The sequence below is a fragment of the Aspergillus saccharolyticus genome (assembly GCF_003184585.1).
Source record: "Aspergillus saccharolyticus JOP 1030-1 unplaced genomic scaffold BP01scaffold_34, whole genome shotgun sequence".
Lineage (NCBI taxonomy): Eukaryota > Fungi > Ascomycota > Eurotiomycetes > Eurotiales > Aspergillaceae > Aspergillus > Aspergillus saccharolyticus.
The window spans coordinates 208,671-228,140 of NW_020290644.1; the positions used below are offsets into that span (position 1 = coordinate 208,671).

At 54.4% G+C, this 19,470-nt stretch overlaps 8 protein-coding genes across 8 annotated transcripts; 2 read left to right on the forward strand and 6 right to left on the reverse strand.

The window, feature by feature from the left end:
* Positions 1–16: 16 nt before the first annotated feature.
* BP01DRAFT_346759 (B3/B4 domain-containing protein) lies at positions 17–783 on the reverse strand (the record flags this gene model as incomplete). Its single annotated transcript, XM_025573652.1, has 1 exon — positions 17–783. Exon 1 carries the CDS (start codon positions 761–763, stop codon positions 17–19), a length of 747 nt encoding a protein of 248 aa, XP_025428517.1. The 5' UTR covers positions 764–783.
* A 333-nt stretch (positions 784–1,116) lies between these two features.
* mfsA (glucose-inactivated glycerol proton symporter STL1) lies at positions 1,117–3,280 on the reverse strand. Its single transcript, XM_025575675.1, has one exon. It carries the CDS (start codon positions 3,206–3,208, stop codon positions 1,589–1,591), a length of 1,620 nt encoding a protein of 539 aa, XP_025428518.1. The 5' UTR covers positions 3,209–3,280; the 3' UTR covers positions 1,117–1,588.
* Positions 3,281–7,512: 4,232 nt separating this feature from the next.
* On the forward strand, positions 7,513–8,424 carry BP01DRAFT_325347 (sulfotransferase family protein; the record flags this gene model as incomplete). The annotated part of the gene is made up of 2 exons (XM_025572859.1): positions 7,513–8,178; positions 8,257–8,424. Coding segments are annotated over exons 1-2 (819 nt in total), but the record flags the coding sequence as incomplete, so codon positions are not given.
* Positions 8,425–8,684: 260 nt separating this feature from the next.
* BP01DRAFT_385421 (putative methyltransferase) lies at positions 8,685–9,503 on the reverse strand (the record flags this gene model as incomplete). Its single annotated transcript, XM_025577593.1, has 1 exon — positions 8,685–9,503. One exon carries the CDS (start codon positions 9,501–9,503, stop codon positions 8,685–8,687), a length of 819 nt encoding a protein of 272 aa, XP_025428520.1.
* A 452-nt stretch (positions 9,504–9,955) lies between these two features.
* BP01DRAFT_394202 (glutathione transferase) lies at positions 9,956–11,171 on the reverse strand. Its single transcript, XM_025578305.1, has 4 exons — positions 11,032–11,171; positions 10,786–10,980; positions 10,503–10,686; positions 9,956–10,420 (listed from the first exon to the last, which is right to left on the reverse strand). The coding sequence occupies exons 1-4, from the start codon at positions 11,060–11,062 to the stop codon at positions 10,027–10,029; spliced, it is 804 nt and encodes a 267-aa protein (XP_025428521.1). The 5' UTR covers positions 11,063–11,171; the 3' UTR covers positions 9,956–10,026.
* A 1,084-nt stretch (positions 11,172–12,255) lies between these two features.
* On the forward strand, positions 12,256–14,119 carry BP01DRAFT_376203 (acetolactate synthase; the record flags this gene model as incomplete). Its single annotated transcript, XM_025576936.1, has 2 exons — positions 12,256–12,313; positions 12,381–14,119. The coding sequence occupies 2 exons, from the start codon at positions 12,256–12,258 to the stop codon at positions 14,117–14,119; spliced, it is 1,797 nt and encodes a 598-aa protein (XP_025428522.1).
* Positions 14,120–14,455: 336 nt separating this feature from the next.
* On the reverse strand, positions 14,456–15,719 carry BP01DRAFT_359418 (zinc-binding alcohol dehydrogenase family protein). The gene has a single exon (XM_025575676.1). It carries the CDS (start codon positions 15,590–15,592, stop codon positions 14,516–14,518), a length of 1,077 nt encoding a protein of 358 aa, XP_025428523.1. The 5' UTR covers positions 15,593–15,719; the 3' UTR covers positions 14,456–14,515.
* A 655-nt stretch (positions 15,720–16,374) lies between these two features.
* On the reverse strand, positions 16,375–17,370 carry BP01DRAFT_359419 (EthD domain-containing protein). Its single transcript, XM_025575677.1, has one exon. The coding sequence runs from the start codon at positions 17,157–17,159 to the stop codon at positions 16,758–16,760; it is 402 nt and encodes a 133-aa protein (XP_025428524.1). The 5' UTR covers positions 17,160–17,370; the 3' UTR covers positions 16,375–16,757.
* Between the last annotated feature and the right edge of the window lie 2,100 nt (positions 17,371–19,470).

Genomic DNA, 19,470 nt, shown 5'->3' on the forward strand with positions numbered 1-19,470 from the left:
CTCTAACAACGAACATTCACACCTGCTCCCTCCCAATGACCCTCCGCGCCACCCTCACCTCCCCCGAAAGCCCCCTCAACACCTCTTCCAACTCGTCCGCCGCCCTCTCCAAGGCCTCCTCCGAGACGACCTCCCCAAGCGCATCCACAATAAACAAAACCCTGGTCGTCCCCTCCGTCAACGCCGTCCGCGGCCCCTGCCGCCAATTCCACCTCCGACAGGTAATCCCCGTGCGATCACACCAGACCGGCTCCCCCGGCTCCGCCCACTCGGTCTGCAGCTCCCCACCGGAACGGGTCTGGAAGGGCTCCGTGCCCGTCGCGCGCACCAAGAACGGGGCCCCGTCGTACGCGTCGAGATCCTCGCCCCCGAACGGCAGCTGGTGTTTGATCGAGAGGGCGTTGTAGATGTCGGTGAGCCGGTTGACGCGCGGCAGGCCGGCGGGGGTGGCCGCCCGTCGCGTCAGGGCTTCGAGGCTGTTGCGGGTTTTCTGGGGTTTCGCCCCGAAGGACGTGTAGGTGGCGCGCCAGGCGGCGATGTGTGGGAGGGAGGTGATCTGGGGGGTCTCTGGGTGGGCGGCGAGGAGGGTGCGGATGTGCGTTTCGGCATCCTGGAGCAGGGCTTCGCTGGTTTCGTCGCTGGGACCGGGGGGAAGATTCTCGACGATCATCAGGAGGGCGCGGTAGTCCGGGCGGAGGGTGAAGATGGAGGGGGAGATGTGGGCGGCATCGAGGAGAGGGTGGGCGGGTAGTGAGGTGGACATCTTGATGGTGTATGTGTCCGTGTATGGAGAGAGAGAGAGGAGGATTGCAGTGCGAGGGGCAGGATTTGAGGTTTTATATTCCTGCTGAGGGCTTTTCTATACCATCTATACTGTAAGTTTTACTGTACAATCAAAAAAGCGGTTGGTGGCAACGGGCCAAGACGCCCCACTCACCTCAACTTCTCTTTCGGGACGACATTCTTCTATGCACCGGAGAATTGCTCCCCATCAGACCGAGCGTGCCTGGACGAAATCTTCGACTTCGGATGTGGAGCCTTACGAGGAGAGAACGGAAAATGTCCCCTTTCTACCCAGAAGCTACAAGAAAACGGCAGTTTTCTTTCAAACACACACTCACACAGCCACAAATGCATTGAGTTGCCGATAGTTCTCTCCTCCGCTATCAACAAACACAGGATATCTATCGGACCATCTAAATTCGTCCCCAGAAACACTGAAACAGAAACCCCACAAGAATCATAATTCTTTCGTACATGAAAGTCGGCCCACCGGGCCGGTGGAGGAGTCGTCATAAAAACACATGGTCCCATCAGTCCAGAAAAAAAGAGCTATAGCCAATGCGGAGAATCTTTGTGATATCGAACCATCGAACCAAAAAAAGCCAGCAGAATGAAAGTCATAAACAGTGAAGGGTATTCGGTCGGTCGCACATCGCCCAAAACGGTGAGACCTCCTTCGGGGTAATCAAAAAAAATTCAAAGCAACACGGCTCCGACTGTACATGTATAGATGCAGGGAGGGAGGGTGAAGGGGTATCGGAATGATGATGGTCTTGTTGGGAAGGTTGGCACCAAAGCTGAGAACTCAGTAGGTCTCCTTGCGCTCCTGGCTTTCGCCGCTGCTGAGGGCCAGCTCGGCCTTCTCGGACTCGTGGGCAACCTGGTGGGCAGGAATATCCAGACCCACCTCGGCGGACATCTGCGCAATCTGCTCGGGAGAGAGCTTGGGCAGCTCGTTGGCGACCTGGTAAGGCCACTTCTTCTCCATGTGGGCCTTGGCGAAGATGATGTCGATCTCCTCGAGGTCACGACCCGCCGTCTCCGCGTAGAAGTACCAAGCGAAGGGAATGCCGATGAAGTTGATCAAGGCAAAGAACAGGTAAATGCCCCAGGAGCTCGAGGCGGAGAAGACAGGCGTGAACATGACGACGGCGAAGTTGGTGATCCAGTTGGTGCAGGTCGAGGCAGCGGCAGCCATGGTACGAGTGCGGAGAGGGTTGATCTCGGGGGGGTAGATCCAGGGGAGAGGCAGCGTGGTGAAGGCGAAGAAGACGATGAAGAGGAAGATACCCACCACGGCACCCTTGGAGTTGGCCGTGGTGTCGTCGATCAAGCACGCCATGGTGATGATGAAACTCAGCCCCTGGCCCAGGAAACCAATGAGGAAGAGCTTGCGACGACCGACCCGCTCGATCATAAAGAAGGAAGGGATGGTAGCCAGCGCATAGACCGTGGCGAAGACACCGCCCAGCACCAACGAGAGACGGTGATCCATTCGCAGGTTCGTCTCGAACAGCAGGGTGGAGTAGTAGATGGCCGCATTGCAACCGGTGAACTGCTGGAAGAACTGACCGGAGCAACCGATCATCATGCGCTGGAATTCCTGCGTCTTGCCACAGGTGAACAGCGTCTTGAAGCTGGCCTTGTTGTCCTTGGAGGCCTTCAGGTCGGCCTTCATGAGGTTGAAGTCGGCCAAGACCTGGTCGGAGTCGGGGGAGAGATCGTTCAGGGCGGCGAGCACCTCGCGTGCCTCGTTGTCGTGGCCGCGCGACACAAACCACCGGGGAGACTCAGGAAGCATCAGGGCACCCAGGGTGACGAGAATGGCGAAGATGATCTGGAAGGCGACCGGGAAACGCCATTGCACGGAAGTGTTGACATACGAGAGACCAAAGTCCAGCCAGTAGGCGACCAACGTACCGACAGCGATAATGGCTCCCTCGAAGCAGACCAAGAACCCACGGTTGTGAGCACGCGAACACTCCGACTGCCAGACGGGGATGGTAGCAGTGTCCATCCCGTTCCCCAGGCCGGAGATGACACGACCCACGACGAACTGGCCCAAGCCCCAATGGTCTCCGTAGGAGGCAGTGGAGATCACAGCACCGACGACCATGATAATCCCGCCCGCAACCAACAGCGGAGTGCGCCCAATCCGCTCCCCAAAGATCAGAGTGAAGATGGCACCGAAGAAACAGCCGAGTTCATAACAAGCCGTGACCGCACCACGGAGCACGGAGACGTGAAGATCATCCTTGCCATTACCGGTAGCAAGAGCAGAGAACTCACTGGTGAACTGGTCACCGGAGATGATACCGGACATCAGACCCTGATCATAACCGAACAGCGAGAAACCCAGGACGGAGGTGATGGTGATAGCCAGGCGGAGCTTGCGGCCCCGCAAGCCACATGTTGTTGTCCACATGGTGACTGGGTGGAATTGGTCTTTTTCAACCTTCAACTGTATATGGGTGTGACAGATGAAAAGACAAGAACAAGGCGGAGAGAAACAAAGGATGGAAGGTTGACCAGCAGGAAAAGGATCACCAGTTCCGGGCAAGAGCAGCACGAGAGGGTTTATGTATGTTTCGAGATGCTATGGTAAGGTAGTAAATGCTGAGAGTTGAACATCAGACTTTAGTCGCAAAGAGGTATAGGGCATGTGTCGCGAGCCGCCAAGGGGGCCAAGAGCAACTAAGAGGGGGACCAGAGGAGGACCAGAGGAGGACCAGAGGGGGACCACTGGGGCCAATCCTTTCTGGCAAGACCAATTAGATCAGTTGGGGCCCCGCGAAAAAAGAAAAAAGCTCAATTCGGGGTCAGGGCGCCATTGACGTCAGGGATTCAGATACGACACTACGCCGGTTGCGACTGTCTGCTTGGCACTCGTCTGTGGTTCAGGGCACCATCTGCTCCCACAAAGAGTAAGAATGCCGACCGCCATGTTCACGGTGGTCTCAGCATCTTTCTCTGGATTTGGATATCGAGATCTGCTGATGCGGGGAGAGTGGGTGGTGGAATGTGCAATCTCGAGCAATCACCATCGCCGACGGGGATGACAGCAGTCATCGCCCGCGTGGCTACTGGCCACGCATTTTTTTTGTTGGGAACTCTTGTCAACACGTACGTAGTCCCTTCCATTGCGAAGAGATACTCATACCAGGACCGCAGTAGTACACAGTACCCAGTAGTCTCACAGTCTCACACATGGAGGGTCGGACTAAACCGGCGCGAGTCGTGGGAAAACAGACCAGTTGGCCAAGGGACCGGTGGCTCCACTCCCGATGCAAAAAGTTCGAGGATCATCCCTTCTCCTTGCCCTAATGGGAACCACTTCATCCCACCTGCTTCCCTCCAGCTCTCATGCTTGCGCCCGCAGTCTCTCCTCAGTTGGACGAGTCAGTCAGTCCACAGTCCCTCTGCCCCGGCCGAGATTACCATCCTTCGAATTCGTTTCAATTTCCCGTTCTTGCTGACCCTCTCGCTGTTTTAACCGCCGAAACCCGGGTTGCCGCGCCGGAAGGCTAAAGCTTCCTGGCTGTGACGCCCCGGATCTGTCGATCTCAATCACATGAAAGTGGCCGTCAGAAAGACCAACTTACACTCACCGGATATGATGAATATGAGGGAATGTGGGTAGGACCCTGACACAAGGATAGCTAGCATGGCTATTAACCGAGATCGAGAAAATTCGGAGTAGGCCCCAAAAAAGACACTGAACCCTATGAATGGGGGGAACTGGGGACCACAGAATAGGCATTAGATGATCAGGCATCCGTTGGCGGACCCCATACCCCATACCGTGATTTTTGCGGGTCCGCGGGGAGACTGGGTTGTTGCGCAAGGGACGGACGGAGAGGTCCGAGTTTTTCCCCTCATGTCTCGTTCTCTCTCTCTCTCTCTTTCTTTCGGCAATTTCAGCCTAATGGACTACTAGCTAATGTACCACCATGGGGTCCTTTCACAAGCCGAGAACACCGCCGTGTCTCATCCATCCCCGTCTCTCCCCCTCATTTTTTGCCGTGCGGATGGCTCGAGATACCTGCCCCAACCGAGTCCCTCCAGCTGTACTTGCCGCTTATTCGTGGATTTCCCCTCGAAAAGTGGGCTGTTGCTGAAAGTGGATCGGCGTAGTATTTGCCTGTTCCATCGCAGGTTTAGCGTGGGATCGCCTGAAAAAAAACCCATGCACCAATGAATGGATTTCCAACCAATACTTAGAGGACCAGAGACTGTCGTGTTGTGTATTGCCCATCAGCACATGCTCTAAACCCATTTCAGCAAATCCAAAAAGAGTAGCACGTGTGTTTCGGAGTTCCTCTGTCCACCAACCCCGGAATCTACACAGTACAGATAGTCCGATGCCGCTTCCACCCCCCACCCCAGACAGGGACAGTCAAGTCGATCTCAGTTGTCTCTTGACCCCCATCCTTCCCTCCGTTCATGTATGTCACCTAGGAGAGCTGCACGCCAGAAACGTGCGCCAAGGGAACTCAAGAAAGTAGAAGCCGAGGGAAGCAATGAGCCGCACCGTGGTCCTCGTTTCAAGCCACATCCGTTCCGTCTTGGAGCTCCACTTCCATCTTGGACACCCTGCTTAACCTTAGGTTTTAAGTGGGTTACTTAGTCTTACTCAATACCTAAGTACCTAGGTAATTCAGTGAATCTGCAACCTGAACGTATTACTCTCTGACCGCCTGCTGGGCCACAGACACTAGTGGCTATATGACTAATGAAATAGGACTGCGGCTGCCCGCTGACTCAGCCCATCCAATCATTCTCGCCCTCCTGTGCCACTCGGATACGCACTTGTTGTGCGGTCAACCTTAGGATTCGGGTGAATAAGGATCAGATCACGGTCGGCAAACTCCCGTCGGGCTCCTACTCCGATTGCCTTGTGATTTGTTGATGGGATTTCTCCCTGACTCAACCATTTCCCCGATGAGACAGTCCAACAAGGGCGGTGTGGTGTACAACCCGCGGGTGAAGAGGTGGATCTCAATCTCACCAGATCACGGCATCCATTTCCATCCTAACGGGTGCGGTGACCTTCCGGTTGCAGTAACATCCCCGACAGGGAAATCCCATCGCCGTGGACCCTATTTACCGTCGCTTCAGACGGAGTGCGACTCCACGGAGTTACTCGCTTAACGGAATCTATCCGTGTCATGACGTACGCTGCAACGTACGCAGAGTCGCAGAAATGAAGGGCTGTGGACTGTGCATGCAGCCTTTCAGATCAGATGCTGGGCGGGGATTCCCGCGCGGTGGAATGATCGAGTTCCTGTCGGGAAACACAGACCAGGTCGCGCGCGGAAAAACAGCACCACACTCAAACTGTAAGCTCTGAGCGGTGAGTTTTCAGCTAGTCACAACAGTCATTGCAATAACTACCCAAGCAGAGAATCAAAGATTAGGCACATGTCAGCCCCGGAATTGTCGCAGTCTGTTGTCAACACCCGAGCTGGGCTGACGCATTCCATGGCGCGGATCATCTCCTCATAACCGGGCGTCTCTCGCGCTATCAATCCTGTGGGAATCGTTAGAGTTTTTATCATCGAAAGCCACCGAGATACGCAGCCGCTCCAGCAGAAGTATAAACGGGAGGGTTGCAAGTGCGCGATTGGGTGCATCTCCAAGACAATATGCTCGGCAGTGACGAGTGCGGCTGCTGCCCATCAATCCCGGGCCGTTCGCGGCTGGGCAAGGTTTGCGTTGTTGGGTGCTTGGCATGGACGTCATGTTAAAGAAGTTGGATTTGGATTTGGATTGCAAATCAAGGACAAGAGGAGGCTCCCCTCAAGTTGTTGCTAAGGATGGTGAGGTTGGTAGGGGGGTTTTGATTCAGTTTGCGAGGGGGGTTGAGTGGGAAATGCACACCGCTTGAAACTGGGGCAGCTGATTTGCCGGCAAAACAGCTTGGGTGCAGCTGGCAGGCGGTAGCGGATGCTCCGACCGTTGCATCCCCGGGGGATACGGGATACTGGACACACTCTGCATACCTACTGTGTATCTCCACAGGCTGCTCTTGAGAACCACTGACTGGAGCTTGAGGAGAGATCCAGCCGGGTCAAGATGTCGACCATTTGGGGCAGATCAAACCTTGGCGATGTGAGGTAAATTCGTTCTTCCGAAGGAGAGAACAACTTGATTGACGCATCATGGCCACCCAAGATGCCATGAGCCCCCAGTCGATTGATTGATTAGGCCAGTCAATCGGGAATCTTTCCTAAGTGACATCTGGTAGACGAAAGGAGTGACCGTTTCAATCGGATAGAGGGAATCGCCCAGTGAATATCCTGCAGGGTAGACTGCAGTCTAGACGCCAAAGCAAGACACATCAGCGGGTCATCAACTTCTGGAGGACTAAGAAGCCTTCTGAAAAGGCTCAAGATCCTGCTCGAGATGAGCAAAATATGCTTCTTCCCGGTTCAACTAAAAGTCAGAGACACGAATTAGCCAGCTTAGCCAGCTGAACTCGCACGCTCGGTTGTAGAGTAAGCCACCATAACTCCAGGTATGAGAGCCAAAACCAAGCAAAATGAGAGACGACTCCAGTTTGTGGAAAGTTTATCCTAGGCCTAAGCACAATACGCCCGTCAAGGATGCTTCTTCACCCGGAGGACACCTGCCTTCAACCCTAACCACCCGCCCCCCCCCTTTCAACATCAACACCCACACCAACAACGCAGAAAGACCACACCACCTTTCAACAACGGAAAAAGCATGGATACGCTGGCCAGCATGATCTACAGCTTCCCCCCACCACCCCCCCGCACACGCACCAAACCGATACGTCTCCTCTGCGTGGGCCTCCCGCGCTCCGGCACCGAAAGCCTCAGCCAAGCCCTAACCCAACTGGGCTACACCACCTTCCACGGCTGGGACATCTTCTTCGACTCCGCCGCCCACATCCAAGCGTGGGCGGCGCTCGCCCACCGCAAGTACGCCAGCCCGGACGATTCCGCGGCGCCGATCACCCGAGCCGACTTCGACGCGTTGTTGGCCGGCGACTGCGACGCGGTCCTCGACACCGCGCCCGCGCTGTTCGCGCCCGAGATGATCCAGGCGTATCCGGAAGCGAAGGTCATCTTGAACACGCGCCGGGACCTGGACGCGTGGCAGCGCAGCGCGTGGCGGGCGTTCGTGACGGAGGGGGCGGACAGCTGGACCTACTGGCTGCTGCATTGGTTCAGCGCGGAGGTGTTTTGGCGGTGGCGGCTGTATTATGTGGTGAGCTGTCCGGGGTTGTTTCGGGGGAGGACGACGGGGGAAGGGCTGCGAAGGCATGGGAAGAGGGTGTATCGGGAGCATGGGTGGATGGTGAAGGGATTGGTGTCGCCAGAGAGGTTGTTGGAATGGACTGTCGAGGATGGGTGGGCGGGATTGTGTGAGGTGTGTCTGGCGCTCGTGGTTTATGCGGTCATTGTACTGTGCATGGGTTTGTGGTGGCTGATGCATGGTTGAGAATAGTTCTTGGACAAGGAGATCCCCGACCAACCGTTCCCTCATACGAACACTGGGAATGGGTTTCGAAAGCGTGTGCAGCAGATACTGCGTCCGGAGAAGAAGAAGGTCTTGGTGACCATGGTCTTGAGCGTCATCTCAGCGGGCGTGCTGGGGTCCGCTCTTGTGCTTGGGGTGAATTCGTGGTGGCAGGCTCTCGGGGACGTGCTGATGTTCATGCAATCCTACTCATAATACTCCGAGACTGCGTGCTGCTAATTAGTAGTAACTTAGTTACTCTTGGGTCTAACAGTCCAGTAGGGACGGTAGTTTGCATGCTCTAAGCCCTGGATGCCTGGTAATCATGGTAAAGTAATTGAACCGCTATGGCCGCTCGCTATTCATATGCACAGTACAACAGAGATCATCCCAATGTATCATCGCAAAACACACTCCTAACCAAACACCAACGCCCGCACCTCAATGCTCTCTCTCGGCTTCGCATCCGCCGGGGAGCGCGGATGAATAAACGCCGCATGGGGCACCCTCGCCACAGCCCCCTCCTGATTATCGGCGCACTGCAACAGAATCCGCTCATCATCATCGACATGCGACCAGTACAGCCAGCGCTGGCGGGGGGTGTACTGAACACTCATGGTCTCGCCGGTGAAGGTGGGGTAGCGGCGCTGGACGGGGATCAGATCGGCGGGATCCGTGGAGCTGCCGCTGGCAAAGGCGAGGGGCAGGGACTCGACCCGCCCATTGATCGGCCGCCACACGTTGATGATGCGGAACCGGCCCTGCACCAGCCTCTCGGCCTCCTCGGGGTCGGCGATGCTGCGCCGCACGCGCGCCTCGGCCGCCGCCGCCGTCTGGTCGACGTGCGCGTAGGTCACCGGCCGTCGAGTCGCGGCGGGATCGTGCTTGCGCACCGTGTGGTCGAAGATGACGACGCGTTTGGCGTCCGGGACGTGCTCGAGGATGAGCCGCTCGGTTTCCGGGTAGTAGATCTCGCGCACGGCGGCGTCGGAGTCGAATTGGGCGTAGGTCATGGCGGAGGGGACTCCGCGGACGACTTGGAAGGCATCCTTGGCGAGGGAGTATTCGTCCTCGTGGCCTCGGATGTCGGTGAGGGGCACTTGGTGGGTGATTTGCGAGAAGTTCTGTTGCGGTTGGCCGGCGGGGGGTTGCTCGACGTAGACAAAGGGCGCGGACCCGTCGGCGGGGGCTTTATAGAAGTTAATTTCGGCGGTGACGTCGCCTTGTGCTGCCATTGTGATGCGGCTAACTATTTGCTATTAAGATTTGTTTTCTTGCAGTGGATTGAATGGGTTGAGTGTGCTGTTGGATATCAGATGAGGTTGTGGTGTTGATGGGATGGACGGTATATAAAGACAACAACTCAGGACAGCGGGTGCGGGGATGACGCCACCAGCGATGCGGATTAACAATCAACATCACCAAGCAATTCCCGGCACAGGAGCAGATCCCATCACATCATCAGGACCGGTGTCAAAGTGTGTCGGGAATATTCCCTTGGCCTGCATTGTGTCTGAACTGAATTTCTTACCCAGGCAAACTCTCTACTCGGTGAATGTGAAAGTGGCAAGAAGAATGCTTGCTTACTGCTGACATGATATCCTTCATTCGCCGAACCTCCACATCACGCAATTGACAATTATTAAGCAATCCCCCCATCTGCATCTGAATATCAGATTAGCCATGATGCATACATAGCTATGAGTGACATTCGTGCGATACAATAAAAACAAGAAATCAAGCCCCCCAACGCACTTTCTACTGCTTCTTCTGCTCCTCCGCGTTCCTCGCAATCACCTCATCGTACTCCTTAGCATTCGACAACCCCTTCGGCATCCCATTCGGCTGCAACCCCTGCTCGTCCATCAACGGTGCCCGCAACGCGAGGCATTTCTTCCACGACGCCCGCTCCTCCATCCGTCGCTGCCACGCCTCCACATGTGGATACGGCGTCCAGTAATCCTCCCCCGGCAGGAGAAAATTCACCAGTCCGTTCCACGGCACAAACGCCAAATCCGCAACGGTCGGTTTGTCCCCCACGAGCCAGGTCTTGCCCTTGAGCACCGTGTTCAGCACGCGAAGGACCCGGCGGACTTCGTTGGCGTAGCGGTCGATCACGGTGGGGAGTTTCTCCGGGTGGAAAACGTTGAACCTTTCCAGAGGTGTCGTGGTCAGTTAGGGGAAGTAGGATGGAGGCAGTGGAGGTGAGGAGGTCAGGTAGGCACAGTACATACCATGCGGCTTGACCAAAGTACGGACCCTGCCCGCTCATCTGGAAATGCAGGTACTGGTTTAGTAAGTGGCGCTCGTGGAGGGTCGTGTAGGTGAGTTTCTTCTCGGGGTCGTAGACTTCGATCAGGTACTGGATGATGGCGCCGGACTCCCACAGAGTGAGGTTGGGGTTGGGGTCGACGATTGCTAGTGAAAGAGGTGGTTAGGAGGTTTGTACGGTGGATCGAAGGAGGTGCAGGTGGGTGATGGGATACGCATTGGGGTATGCATAACTAGTGGTCTTACCTGGGGCTCGGCCGTTGGGATTGATGTTGACGAAGGGTGGGTTCTTAATATCGTCGAACTTGGAAGGATTGAATCTCGTAGGGGACTTGGAGTTCTTCGAGGATGAGGACGACCTGAGTGGGCCGTCAGTACAGTACTTTCGTGTGGCGGGCTTCCAGTCAAGGTAATCTACCTTCCAAGGGTTGGGACCGGGAGCTGAGACCGAGAGTAAGCTCTGTAGATTGTTGTAATGAAATCAAGACTTACGGGTCATCCAGACTGTGATAGGCTTGGTCATGGTGCTGGATTGTATGCTGAGGAGGAGGGTGCTGAGAGAATTGAGAAAGACTGGCAAAAAGAAGCTGGCGACTTGTGCTTCAGACACTGCTTATATACCTTGTTTCCCGGCATCTCTTGCCAGACATAAGCTGCATCTTCAAGCTATCAAACCTGGCGAGGATCTATGCAGCAGTATAGAATAGTTGAGGCTATAACGAAACCAAATCGGGTAAGGTCTGTCATGTGCCATGGTGGAGTCACTTCCTACACGGACTGACCATTCACCCTCAGTCGCATTGCCCAGCCGGTGATAGCCTGGTCGTTAGTGGGGGATGCCTTCAAACGGAGCATAAGCAGAATTACGATGAATCTATCCTAGGAGAGAAATTAAGAGGACGACTTGGTCAACTACAGCAGGAATTCGGATTATGTGATCTACATTCTGCAGGGAACCTGCCCGTCGCGTCCAGCGAAATATCGCTAAGCTGTGTCACATTTTTGAAGTGTTGCCTCGGAAGCTGGTTCTCCGCAGGAGACGTCGTGCTGAAGCGCAAGCTGCTCAGACTAGGTCTGGGGGAGATAGATCGTCGGGAGATCGTCCTCCTAGACAAGCCAATATTTTGGAGCCGATGTCGCAGCTCAAATGAGTCATCTGCAACATATAACTTCGGTCCAAAGAAGCGAGATCGGACAAGATGAGAAAAAAAAGACATTCATTGGAGTGACTCATCCGCGCTTCCCCGCGTTTTCGGTTGTTCTTATTGTGGCCGCCGGTCAGTCTAGACTCATTTGTTGATAAGTTAACTGTGTTATCGCTGTCACTTTTTCTACTTCCTCTCTCAACACACCAATCTCTCCGCTCCAGGACTGCTTTTTTGTCATTTTCTTTTTTCTTTCCTTTTCGTTTCCTTTTTTTTTTTTTTTGATCAATGCGGACCATGCAGAGAATACGACATATCTCTCGGGCATCGAATGCCCTCTCTCGGGCTTCAACTCGATCTGCTGTTGCTATTCCTTCCAAGTTGATGCACAATGTGCCCACTGCCAGGGGCCAGGCGTCGGCGGCCACGCAAATCAAGCATAACAACTCTGTATCGGAAAAGCCATTCAGGCGCGCAGCAGGCGGATCACACTCGGACATGGATGAATCGTAAGTCAATGCCGGAAGTGCTTCAGGAAGATTCCCCATTGACCTAGCCCAGATTTATCGGCATGACCGGCGGCGAGATCTTCCACGAGATGATGCAGCGACACAACGTCAAACACATCTGTACGTGCTCACCAGCGTGCTCGATCCCCCCCCTCCCCAAACTGACCATTGTACCCCCCCAACATAGTCGGCTACCCCGGTGGAGCCATTCTTCCCGTCTTCGACGCCATCTACAACTCCACCAAGGTCGATTTCATCCTCCCGAAACACGAGCAAGGCGCCGGACATATGGCTGAAGGGTACGCTCGAGCGTCTGGCAAACCGGGGATCGTGCTGGTGACCTCCGGCCCCGGGGCCACCAACGTCGTCACCCCGATGCAGGATGCTCTATGTGACGGCACGCCAATGATTGTCTTCTGCGGCCAGGTGGCCACCTCCTTGATTGGCAGTGATGGGTTTCAGGAAGCGGATATGCTGGGGATTTCCCGGTCGTGCACGAAATGGAACGTCATGGTCCGCCACGTCTCCGAGTTGCCCCAGCGCATCAACGAGGCGTTTGAGATCGCGACGAGTGGCAGACTCGGCCCTGTCCTGGTGGATCTCCCCAAGGATGTCACGGCCGCGATCCTGCGCAAGGCGATCCCCACCGCGTCGGCCTTGCCCTCCGTTCCGACCGTCGGGAATGTCAGGGCTGCCGCGCCCAAGTCGATCGCGCGGGTGGCAGAACTCATCAACGGGGCGAAGAAGCCGGTGATTTATGCCGGTCAAGGTGTCATCAGCTCCGAGAATGGCCCGCAAATGCTCCGGGAGCTTGCGGAAAGGGCCTCGATCCCGGTTACCACGACTCTGCAGGGCCTGGGCGCGTTCGATGAGCTGGACGAGAAGGCACTCCACATGGTGGGTATGCACGGATCGGGGTATGCGAACAAGGCCATGCAGGAGGCCGATCTGATTATCGCGTTGGGAGCGCGATTCGACGACCGGGTCACGATGAATATCAAGAAGTTTGCGCCGGCAGCGCGAGCGGCGGCGGCCGCTGGAGTGGGCGGGATCGTGCACTTCGATATCCTGCCCAAGAACATCAACAAGGTGGTCCAGGCGACCGAGGCAGTGGTGGGCGATGTCTCGGAGAGCCTTGCCGCCGTGCTACCCTGGATTCACCAGAAAGACATGAATCACGCCGACCGGCAGTCATGGTTTGGGCAGATCAAGGCGTGGAAGCAGCGCTGGCCGCTGAACATGTATGACCGTTCGGCACGGTCGCATCTGATCCAACCACAAGCATTGATCGAGGAACTCAGCCGATTGACGGCCCAGCGCAAGCAGGACACGATCATCACCACGGGAGTCGGTCAGCATCAAATGTGGACGGCGCAGCAGTTTCGTTGGCGCCACCCGCGCAGTATGATCACCTCGGGCGGATTGGGGACGATGGGCTTCGGTCTGCCCGCCGCCATCGGCGCCAAAGTGGCCCGTCCAGACGCTCTGGTCGTTGACATCGACGGCGATGCCTCGTTTGCAATGACATTGACCGAGTTGAGCACGGCGGCGCAATTCCACATCGGGGTCAAGGTCATCGTGCTTAACAACGAAGAACAGGGCATGATCACCCAGTGGCAGAACCTGTTCTACGAAGACCGATATGCCCACTGCCATATGAAGAACCCGGACTTCATGAAGCTCGCCAAGGCCATGCATGTCCAGCATCGGCGTGTCACCAAGCCGGAAGACGTGGCCGAGGCCCTGGACTGGCTGATCAACACTGACGGTCCTGCTTTGCTCGAAGCGGTGACCGACAAGAAAGTCCCGGTGTTGCCCATGGTTCCCGCGGGATCGGGACTCCATGAGTTCATTGCCTGGGATGAGGAGGAGGATAAGAAGAGAAGAGACTTGATGCGTGAACGCACTTGTGGTCTTCATAGTTGAGGGCCGTCGCGATTCCACGGATACACCTCACTTGTACTTTATACTCAAACTCAAAAGTAAGACCCTAATACAGATTCTCCGCTGTCACAGCTTCTTGTGACTGCTATTCGAACATCAGATGATTGTAGGCGGAAAGAGGTATAGCATTGATAGGGCTGGCAGGACACACCCACCTGGAGATGAAGCTGTGACACCGCCCAGTCGAACCTCTCCATCATAGCCACTATGATATGACTCTTGCCACTGACAATATGGAGTCTCTGGACCTCTCGGCCAAGCAACGCAAGCTTATTACGTCCATACATACTAAGTACGATGCACATCAAAATCATATGTGAGGACTTTCATGAAATTATTAGTAGTTTATATGTTTCAACAAAAACAAGAACAAAATCCCTAGGCGTCATTAGGACGGAAAACAACCTTCTCCCCCGAGACACCCTCCTTGTTTGTCTTCAACGCCTTCTCAACAGCACCCAAACCACCCGGAATCAGACGCACCCGGTTGGGCACGAACAAGCCCTTTGCAATCCATCCCTCCTCACCACCAAGCGCCTTGACCATCGGCTCGCTCAAGTGACGCAGAGCAGGCGAGCTGCCGAGACCCAGGATCGGCTTCACTGCGACCTTAGGCTCCTGGGACTGGCCCAGCTGCGCCGCCTCCTGGTCGACCGCCTGCACAGTCACGACGGCCTGCGTGGTCCCCTGCGTGGCCTGGGCGATCTCGACCCCCAACTTCTGCGTCTCCTTGACGGAGATGGCATCATACACGTAACTCAACTTCACGCCCTCGCCCGCCGCAGCCACGAAGTCCGGCGCGGTCGCGCTCTGCCGGTCCAGCACGACATGCGCGCCCAGCCCCTTCAGGAACTCATGGTGGGCGGCGCTGGCGGTGGTGATGATGCGCTCAAACCCGGATAAGCGCGCGAACTGGATCGCATACTGGCCGACGCTGGACGCACCACCCAGAATGGCGATGGCCTTGCCCTTGCCGGCCTCAGCGCCGCCCTCGGCGGTCCACGGCGGCGGAGCGATCCCGTGGCCGGTCTGGTCGTAGAAGCCCGTGACGACGGCCACGGAGGCCAGGCTGATGCCGGCGGCCTGGTCGTCGGAAATGCCGGCGGGGGTCGTGGCGACCAGCTCGGCGGGCATCACGCAGTACTGCTGGAAAGTCGAGGCCGGGTAGTGGCCGATGATGCCCTGGAAGAAGACGCGGTCGCCGACGGCGTGGCTGGTGACGCTCGGGCCAATGGCGACAATCTCGCCGGCCGCGTCGGAGCCCAGCACGGCGGGGTAGGTCTTCAGAAACACGTTGTAGTCGCGGATCTTCCAGTCGACCGGGTTGACGGCCGTGGCGGTGATCTTGATGGCGACCTGGTTGGCCTCGAGGGTGGGGAGGGTGCGGTCCTCGATGGTGTGTTGGGCGTAGGGGGCGGGGAGCACCGCCGCTTTGTAGGTGGTTGGAAGGCTCATCGTGTGGTTGTGTGTGTGGGGAGTATGTGCGAGGTGGATTGGACAGACGGAAGAGAAAGAAAATAAGGTGCTGACTTGAAGGGTAAGCTTGAGTCAAATATGATTGGGGATTCTGAATGTGAGGTCGAGAAGAGAAGCAATTGCAATTCGATAGGGTTGGGTTGGGTTCCGCTCTTGATTTGTCATTGTCATGACCTCATCTTGCTTAGAAATGGCTGGCATTAAGGCTTATGCCCGCTTTATCCCCAGGGGCCTTGCATTATCCGGATGAATCAGCAACATGCTTAACTAACTAGCAAACTTGGCACCGGCCTTCAGATTTTGGAATCGCATGACACGATCAGAATGTGCCTCGCGATAGACACACTCGGGACTCAATTCCGAGCATTGCTCGGCATAAGCATGGGGTAAAACACGCTCAACTTTTGTTCCGTGGGGCGTTCAGCACAGGGTTGAAAAGTGAAAGCATCATGTACCCATCTTAGCCTCGGACACCTGATCAAGAACAACTGGATCTGTCGAGCAATTTTATTCTTTATTCTTTTCTTAAAGGCTGATGGTGATTAACTGCTCACAGTCTCGTGAAAGATTTCTCTAGTTTCTCTCTGAGACTGATGGTGATTCACTGCTTTATCAATTTTATGAAATCCTTCTAGCCTCCGATGTAAGTCAGACTACGTTCTGTAAGACTATCTAATCCTCAATGCTTCGACATATTGAATTATTAGTGATCAAACCTTTATCAGTATACGAAGTTGTAAATTCTCTTTATGAGACCATTAATTCTATAGAAGCCGACTTTGTATTCATGTTGCTAGAGTAGTAGAGGTGCCACTTTCCACTACTCATTAATATGTCGTAACAAGTAGACCTCTTCTGAAGGAGATATTGAGTAACAGAATGGTTTGAAAAGGAAGGCGAGAGTATTAGTAATGAAAGAATGATCATCCTATATAATCCAGAACCAAAACAAGTGACTCCACAGCCCTTCGATTTCACTTCTAGCATCAGCAGTATTCTTCGTAACTTATCAGATACCCTTGCCAAGTGTTCACCATCGTCAGAATAAAGCACAGATTACCTCACAAACTGACCAGCACCGACGAATTTCAATTGAATTCCCCCCCCACCCCCCGGGCTCTCCCGGCCACAACGAAACCCATCATCAGGATCTGGTCTCCAACGAATCATCAACCTGCGCCACATACATCCGACTCTGGTCGAGGAAGTTCTGTTCGTCATTGGCGATACGCTCGCCCTGCGCAGCCAGCGCAGCCTGGAAGGCTTGGAAGTGCTCCATGTTGTTGAACACCATTTCCACCAAGACATCCCAAGAGAAGTCGGCGGGTTGGCCTGCGAACACGGTGGGGAGGTGATTGGCGTTGGATGGGTCCGAGGAGGCGCGATCCTGCGGGGTGCGTGTCAGGTAGAGGCGTTTGTGGAGGGTGGGGAATGTGCTGCCGGCTATCTCTTTGGCGAGAAGCATGTGGTTCTCGTAGTGGTTTTTGAAGTCCTGTGGAGTGACTCCAACCTTGCGTTGGAGGAAGACAATCACTGTCAATGGCATGATGAGGTTTGGTGGAGATGATGATGATGATACTTAGTGAATTATTGCGTGAGTAAATGGAGTGAGTGTTTATCGAAGCTAACCAGGTGGCGAAACGGTTATATATGAAATATCATAGTAGCACCATTAGTCATCTAAAGCTGTGCTGGGCAGTCAAGCTCATGTAGCTACTAGAATGCTCTTGAAGATGGTAGATGCTACTAGGACATGCTAGAAATGTCTGGAAATTAGAAGAAGCTTCTCACCTCTTGTAACTATGGATGTCAGCTTATAGTTAGTCAACTGACAACTGACGAGGCTGACGGGAGGGCCCGAGCCCTAAAGCTGACTGCCTCATTCTGTTCGCCCTCATTGTTTTGTCCTGAGGACGTTGAACGCACTCGTTAATCGCTGTGTCATTGAGAAGGGTTCTCAACGAAGAATAGTGTTCTCTAAGCTGAGCCAACGATGAGAAGAGTGTTTGAGGTGAGGCCGATTGGTAGCCGGGCGTTGCTATACTAAACAACTGCATCGAAGAGTGACTACGGGCACCCAAACCCCGCAAGCTCTACGACCCACGGGATAGTTATAGCATAGCAGACTTCAGTCAAAATTATTAATGTTTTGCTAGACTCAAAACCAAAATTCCAGAGATGTAAGGAGATGTCAGCCGGCGTGACTTAGCGGGGAGCGGCAACCTAGCTCCAGTATGAGTCAGGGATAAGTACGGATAAGAGATTGCGACGCGGTCAAGTTGCAGGGTAGGATCTGCGCTATTTCAAGGAAGAATACTTCTGACTGGCTCATAGACACACTATCGCCATCTCAGCCTGAACGAAGGTGGTGGAGTGTCAGTGCCACAGAACCTTGAGTGGAAACCTTTTTGAGATCTCCAAAACCTGAAGCGTTCTTTTGATCTTTACCGGGGGATAATACTGCCACCAACGAAGATGACTGTTTAACACGGCTTCACTTTTGGGGGGGCCGTCCTGACAGACAATAGTCATTTACGATACAATTCACTGTTACGTTTAGCCAATAAGAATATATTGTTTTCGAATCTATCTATTTCGTCTGCGAACTTTGTTCTAATTTAGGTAAAATCCACTTTACCATCCACTCTGACTGCAAGTATCCAGGGCCAGCCAAACAGTCGAATAACCTCCACATCCCAGCTTGTCAACAATGCGGTATCGACCGCGAAGTATATCCCTAATCACAATAGGATGATAACCTCCCGGGCAATACCTCCCGAGCGACTCCACGACAGCGATGCAATCGTACTCGGAATGATGGCCTTGTGCATGTTCCTCACTTTGTAATATTACTATTGAGTATAGGGGGGCACTCGGTCGCGCGAGGCCGTGTCCGAATCTCCCAGGGCGGTGAATCGGCAGCGGGCGTGCCAAGCAAGTAGAAAAGTCGAAGACACTCAGCTAAAAAAATAGAAGAAGAGCTAAATAGAGGTAGTTTCTAGGGGCAGCGCGTCATATCATATGAGCGAAAATCATAATAGACATGTACCGATGGTTGATGACAATGAAAGAACCGGAGCGTGGAAAAGGTCAACAGAATGCGGGAAGTGGCGCAATCCAAGTCAGGGGTATTAACTCCGTGAAATATATTTCTTCTACGCTGGCACTACAATCAGTGCAGATCAAAAGAAGGCACTGGTGACAGAGCACTAGACCAAGTCCCAGTGCGCGAACGTAGCAGAGCTTCACAATCTAAAACAGCACTCAAAAGTCATCCAGAAAAACAAATCGATGCTTGAATAGAGATCTTCGTGAAAATGAAACCACATGAGACAGTCCACGGTGGACTGTCATGTTAATCTGCATCTTCGTTCGACACATCAGCTTTCCGGGGACACCAAAAAAAGATCGACACATTCCATGACATTGACTGATTCAGGAGGACCCATTCAGGCTGAGGCTGGTAGTATCGCAGATTTTTGTTCCTGCCTCGGCAATTGCACTGCAGAACTCTAGAGAAGCTCCTCCCAGCAAGTGGAATGATTGCCGGGGAGGGAGAGGCTGGAAAATGGGGACTCGTTCAGACCATAATCGAGAGTGTCCATCCAATCAGAGTCCACCGAAACTAATTAATCTGCCCAGCATGAAGTTAAGGACTTACGGTTGTGCAGTGGGTCTGGGGGGGAACGGTCGAGGTCGTTGGGCTTACCAAGCAGTGCCATCCATCCATCCCCGTCGGGCGTGGCCAGCCCTAACCCATCCCCATCCATTCCGCTAAGGCCCTTACCAAGCAACACTGGCTAAGTCGAGCAGGTTTTCTGGCCAGATACTGTACCTGGCAACGCTTGCCAATCGGA